Source organism: Branchiostoma floridae, chromosome 14 (assembly GCF_000003815.2).
Source record: "Branchiostoma floridae strain S238N-H82 chromosome 14, Bfl_VNyyK, whole genome shotgun sequence".
NCBI classification, from domain to species: Eukaryota; Metazoa; Chordata; class Leptocardii; order Amphioxiformes; family Branchiostomatidae; genus Branchiostoma; species Branchiostoma floridae.
Genome location: NC_049992.1, coordinates 10,220,547 through 10,227,096, shown reverse-complemented (window position 1 = coordinate 10,227,096; position 6,550 = coordinate 10,220,547). Strand labels below are relative to the sequence as shown.

The 6,550-nt window shown below is 38.0% G+C and overlaps 2 protein-coding genes across 4 annotated transcripts in view; one reads left to right on the top strand and one right to left on the bottom strand.

Annotated features, from left to right (window-relative positions):
- Positions 1 to 4,456, bottom strand: part of LOC118430001 (protein LZIC-like) — a 7,986-nt gene extending 3,530 nt beyond the window's left edge. The window contains exons 1-5 of one of the 3 annotated variants that reach the window (XM_035840679.1): positions 4,359 to 4,456; positions 3,131 to 3,243; positions 1,950 to 2,085; positions 1,412 to 1,510; positions 446 to 541 (exon numbers count right to left, since the gene is read on the bottom strand). In XM_035840679.1, the coding sequence (XP_035696572.1) occupies positions 446 to 541; positions 1,412 to 1,510; positions 1,950 to 2,085; positions 3,131 to 3,237 (438 nt within the window). In that variant the 5' untranslated portion in view covers positions 3,238 to 3,243; positions 4,359 to 4,456. Of the gene's footprint in view, positions 1 to 445; positions 542 to 1,411; positions 1,511 to 1,949; positions 2,086 to 3,130; positions 3,244 to 4,302 lie in introns of all 3 variants that reach the window. The other 2 variants (XM_035840680.1, XM_035840681.1) reach the window with 2 other exon arrangements.
- Positions 4,457 to 4,680: 224 nt separating this feature from the next.
- The window catches only part of LOC118429998 (NAD kinase-like), a gene marked incomplete in the record, with an annotated part of 19,675 nt that continues 17,805 nt past the window's right edge, over positions 4,681 to 6,550 (top strand). Inside the window, 1 exon segment of the mRNA XM_035840676.1 lies at positions 4,681 to 4,902. Within this exon segment, the coding sequence (XP_035696569.1) occupies positions 4,844 to 4,902 (59 nt within the window).

Here is a 6,550-nt window from a genome sequence, read left to right as displayed (position 1 = left end):
TGTGTGCATCTGTGTGTGGACCATGTTTAGCAGTAGGGACATACTGGTACATGAATTTGTTTACTGGTACATGCATTAGTGTGAATGGTGTTCAGTACCAATGACAGGTATGTTAACCTGTATATGAATGATGTTCAGCACCAAGGACAGACGAGATTATCTTAGTGTGAATGGCGTTCATCATGAATGACAGGTATGATTGTATGAATGGTGGGTATGAATGTACCTATGTGTGAATGGTGTTCAGCACCAAGGACAGGTATGTTCACCTATGTGTGAATGGTGTTTAGCAGCAAGAACTGGGGACTGTAACAAAGGTTCAACGTGAAATGACAGAATTTTTCATACTTCATTAGCCCTTCATACTACTTCTTTAACTCCCCCAAAACATTTACAAACTTTTCTGGACCTGCCCAGGTTAGTGACCTCTTCCTTGCTGCCTTACCTGTTCGCCCAGTTTCCTGAGTGCCATGAGAACCTCCATCTTCTGCTGTGTGTACACATCAGGGGGCAGCTTGCCTACCTTCGCATCTCTCTCCATCTGGGGAGGAGGAATTGAAAAGATTCATGTTATCTCCACAAAAGAATTCTGTTTTGTCAGCAGGGCTTTCTCCAGGACCCATCCTTCCATCCCGGCATGGAAATTTGCTTGTTGGGACGGAAAATAATTTAACCAAATCCGTCTTCCAAATGGCAAGAAACTTATGCTTAAAATGACATATCTAACAAGGAAAATCAACAATATGGCTCCCAAACAAAGAGTGGGTCGTGAAATAATTTGAGCTGGAGACACATCTGCTTGCCTGTGAGTGACCTAAAATAGGAGAAAAAAACTTGTGGTATAGTAATGCAGAGGTTTGCATTCATCTCAAATGTACGTATGAGGGTTAATGCAAAGGAGCACAAAGTATGGGTATTAGGCCACACCAATTTAATTTCTTGGTTCACGGATTTTTTCATAAAAAATATGGAGCGAAAGGGCGAAATAAAAATAAAAATAAAAATTGTAAAATGGTTGGGGTAAAGGTAACGGCTAATCCAAAACATAAAGAAAAAAGTTTTCAGCTTGAAAAAAGTACAAAAACACTATTTTTGTACAGTAACAGCACCTGTACACACAATTTAAGGAGCTTATAATATAAAGGCCAATTTGCTACACCAGAAAGTTGGTGAATGGTTTCATTAATGGTGAAAATTTGCTGAGTAGTTATTTTTATTTTTATTTTTCTTCCCAAAAAATAGGAGCGAGCGAATCCGTGAACCAAGAAATTAAATCGGTGTGGCCTTAACGAAAAATAATATCATAAAAACAAGGCAAAATACCAGAAATAAATATATGAATATGAACATGTATATCTACAGCTTGAAGCATATGAAGTTGATCATAGTTTTGGACCAACAGAATGTTTACCTCTGCTAATCTCTGTCGAAGCTGTCCAGGTTGTTTCTTGGCAAACATTCTGATGACTTCTGGGGTCTTGAAAGCTTCACTAATTGCTGCTCTGATGGCCTATAAAAAGTACACACACACACACACAAAGGATTCAGTCAGTATTATCAACAAAAAATGTGACAAAATCCATTCTTCTTTACAAAATGGAAGATAGAAATGGGGAATTGTGGCTTTTTTACTCACTTTTCCCTTTTATTTGTAAACAAATCATAACAGGTCTTTTCAACTTGTCCATTTTCTCATTCCTTGAGCTACATCTTGCGCACTGTAGTCGTCCCTCAGTAAGACATCCATAGTACAAGTTTTGAACTTTAATTCAGCCTGTTGGCCTGTTGGTAGGCTGAATAAAGGTTCAGAAACTTACTAACTGGCTTACTGGCGGATGACTGCAGTGTGACAGATGTCAGTTAGCTGTGGAATGAGTCTACTCTACCATATATTGTTTCTTTAGAATGTATTATTCCAATCTTTTCTATACCCTTGAACTTTGACCTACCAGCTGCATACTGTTGAGTTCATCCACCAGTGTCATGTCTCCCTGAACCATGTGCTCCAGAGTCTTGCTGAACTCCTTCAGCTGCTCCAAGGTTTCATTCTTGGTTTCTTCATACTCATCTTCATCCAAATCTTCCCTGAAATACAAAATGTGTCATAAGATGATTTCATTAACAATTTTATATGATATAGCAGAAGAGCTGCAGTTGCTTTATCACCTCCTCCTTCAAAACTGTACATTTGGATGGATGTATGCATAACAATTGTATGCAAATTATGAATCACAAATTATGATGATGGACTCCAGAAGAGAAAAAAATAAGTCATCTGCTCTAGGAACATTATGACACATTTGTATCTAACTTGACAGTTAGTAGCCAAAATGCTTGTGACAGGAGCATAGAATATATGGATGTTATCATTAATAAATTTTCTAGATTTTCACAATTGCTTAATTGTTTCTAACACAGCCCTATTGACCATGCAGGTATACACAACATTGAACTAATTCAAAAGAAAATATCTGCAACAATGTGGTAATCAGTAGTTAGGATCAGACTTGCATTGAATAATTATAACATGCATGTGCATGGAACCTCTAGAGTGACACGATCTAAGATGCTCACAGACAGAAGTCTGCTGAGATACAGAGCAGAATAAAGTATCATCATCAGTTGTGAGCAATGGTGTCGTCAGTCCCAGCATCAAGAACCCATGGCCAAGAGCTCATGGATCCGATAAGGATCAGGTACAGTATCCATATGAGTAGGGGTGGGTATCGGTACAAAAGATTTAGGTACAGGTATGTTCCAGGTCCAGGGGACCAGGTCCAGGTCTGGACGTGAACCTTGTCTTTAATTGGCTGTGAAAACTTGTGAATGGACAGTACTCAAAACAATGGTACATTTTGCTACAATGGGATCTGTTTGGTTTAGTGTCTGACTTCCACTGGTGTCTTGAAATCCTATCTTCATGTAAGCAACATTAACTACACCAAGTTTGACTGCAAATGACTATCAACTTTCCTCTACTTAGCTTGTTCTTGGACCAGTAAGCCCCAAAACACTTTAACACTGCCAGTTTGATCTGTCCATTTTCTAAAGGTCTAAAGTCTGGCCCTCTGATTTTTTTAGTTTTATGTAGCTGGGCCCATCTGGGTGTGCACCTGACTCAGTACTGCACCTGCATTCCTCCAGATCCTGCAGCTGCTGCACCAGTCTGTCCAGCTGTTCCTCCAGGTTCTGCTTCAACTTTTCTGTCTCACTCTTTCCCCGGGAGGCCATCGTCATTTATTGCTGAAAATTTTACAGAAATATGACAGAATAAATCATAAACTAGAAATTAAAGATTACATTCATAGCAAAAATTTTTTAAAAGAAAACCTGGAAATAGCTCTACATAAATTTTATATTGCCTTCAACTTATATTTTGTTGGAGAAGTCAAAAGTTAAAAGTTTAAGGTTGCATTGCAATGTCTGATTCTGAAACTGATACTGATATGATAGTAAAAGAATTCTTCATCATATGTACTACTTTACATATTCATAAATATGTTTGACAATAAATTAAGACAAGGATAAGACTAAAAAGTTCTTTCAGACAAAATAAAAAACCCATATTTATCCTACCATTATATTGACCATGCAAATGGATTTGTTGATCAGATTCTTTATGAAATGTTAAATTTGAAAGGATTGTCACTAGAGCATGTCATTGTAACAAAGTGCATGGTCAAAATACAGCAGTAGTGCCACCTTGACACTCTGATTGGTATTACAACAAGTATTACATCTAATCCCTGATAAAAGCTCCTTGATCTAACATTATCTTTTTGGTCCAACCAAGGAGGTCAATAATATATAATTATAAACTCCTAGCAATAACAGCCTGAAATGCTGATGATGATTTCAAGAAAAACAATTTAATAAAGACACCGTGTTGCATGTGAAACCTTGCAGTATATGCAGAAAATTCCAAAGATGCGTCCAAAAGGCTACTTGAACCAACCTCCTTTGTTTAACGTTAACGTTACAAATGAACATGAAACTTGACCTCTATTATAAAACACAGTAGATACTGTACTTGCAATTGATCAAGGGATCAGGGGCCTCAGGGCCCTGCAGAATATCAGTTGTTTTTCTCAAGACGTACATGACGCTAATGAACATGTTTCTAAGGTCCCTTTAACTCTTTTAGAAGAAACCAATTTAAAGTCCACAACATGAGAAAATGTTACAAATTTGTACTTCCGGGCCTTTGGGCCGAAGTCAACGCTGAAACGGAACTTTCAAGAGTTAAGAAGCTTCTCATGAAGTATTATATCTAGACAACAAATGCGTGAGCGAAGCACATACAGTTGGAAAGTTTAAAGCAAAAGTGAAGGCTGGAAAATCATTCGGATGAAACTCACTCACTGATGATCCTGGTTCTCTTCTCTTCCGGTCTCTTCGACGTCTCGTGATATCTCGTGCACAGCAACATCTCGCGAGATAAAATCGTTGCAGAAAAATCAGAAGAATCAAATTTAAAGTGGATGGGGCGATGTTTGCTGGTATGAGCAGTGCTTTCGACATTCATTCATTCGTTCATTCTGAAAATTCGTGATTTGAAAATAACCTCCCCGCGATCTGTCTAATGTAGTATTTACACCCGAGTATGCTTGCTTAGGTGCGCTATCTAGCGGAATAAACACAAAATGCAGTTTCAATCAACTTCCCATGATGCCCCGTTTCCCGGAAGTAAGTAAGGTCTAAGGTTACTTACAGCCGGTGGTGTGATGTCGGTCTGACAGACGAGGTGGCCTACTTGTCCCGAAAATCGAGAATTCCGCAAATATCCGCCCTTTTCATTCACAGATTTCGCTTTCTTTAACCAAGGAGTCTCCCTAGAATCACCATGGAGAAGATAGACGAGCTCCCTTCTCCGTCCGATTCGCTACAGCGGTCGCGATTCAGGTAACTTGACGTTTAGAAAATATTTTCTTATTTGAAGTCTTGTCATCGTGACTTGCTTTGTGCTTGAGATATTTCAGAAGTAACGGTACTTTGATACGGTTTGATTCAGATGTTGAGAAGATTTTTTGGGTGTTGATGCGTGCACTTGTAAGATTTATGACGGATTATTTGGTAGATTCTTTTACCTTTCAGTGATCAAGATGCGGATTTTCACTTCCATGTTGTGTAAATTTATACTGTATTTCCTGCATCTGGTTAACAGTGACATGTGAATTCCTTAAGAGAATTCCTGGCCAACAGGGATGTGAAATCGTTGGATGAAAGCACGGAGGCACATCATCTTCCATGCAGTGTGATATACAGAATTGTCAAAATGAAAATATATATGAGACTTCTATAATATTAGTGCTAATATTTTTTGGCCAAGATAAGTTGCAACGCAAGTATCTGTGTAGTGTCATACATTAAATCTTTATGAATTATTGTGAGATGTAAAAAATCAGGTTTTACCTGCAAGTTATAACGCAAGTTCACCTTTATCCGTGGGATAACCTTTATCTGTTGTTATCAAAAACGGTATTTTAGGAAAGTCAAGTCAATGGACGGTGGTTTCAAAGTTCAAACTGCATAAAAATACTGTGTCTTTAAAGATATTGCACCGTCCGTCGACTTAACATCCCTAGATACCCTGTTTGAAGAAACTACGGATATAGGTTACCCCGTGGATAAAGGTGAACTAGCGTTAGTTTAAATCTGAGTATTTATTGTTCATTGGCAATGAAGAATAAAAAAATCAATAAGTAGTAAGTGACAATGATGACTCAACTTGGCTAGGTTTTTCTTTTTTTCTAGTAATAAAATGGCAATAATATTTTGTGTAAGAATACAAGAGTCTAACTTGTATGCCGTAACACCTTAATCAAGGTTTTATTTCTGTTCCTCTCCATTGCATGCCATAGGAAGCAGCGAAGCAAATCTGATTATTTGTAAGTACTAATATGTGGTCTAACCGTTGAAGAATGTTGCACAATGATGTTCTAAATGAGAGATGTACACAAGGATTACTCTTTAACTAACTTGGTTTGTAAGTTTATTAACTATTCCAGATGCTGTGACGCAAATAGATGTCAAACACAAACATAAATTCTGATGTGAAAACAAAGTTGTCATTGACATACACTGTCATACAGACACATGTGTTACATTACATTGTATAGTTGACAAAAGGCTGGAAACTCCTCCCTATATATACCTCAATAGAATTGCCAGTTACTGCAAAGAAACCCACCACCTCTATGCACTACCAGTCACAACAGGAGAAGAAGTATTGTTTTGTAGTACTCTGCACCTACCTTGATGGTGCTACCTTTGACCTGTTGACCTTTCACCCACAAAAACTACTATTGTTGTGACAACTCAATTGATTGACCAGTTGGTTGACAGTGAATTATCTTGTCTTCCCAGGGCTGTTAATACTAACAGGGCCAGGTACAGCAAAGTGGTCTAACTGCTTTTTATTCATGTTACATTGTACTCCCAACTGTTGTAGACATTGTCTTGAAAATGTTTGCAAGATTAAAGCTACGGTATGGCAACTGAAGGACACTTAGGAGTGTGCATTTAAATAGTTGACGGGGCGGTCTTTCTC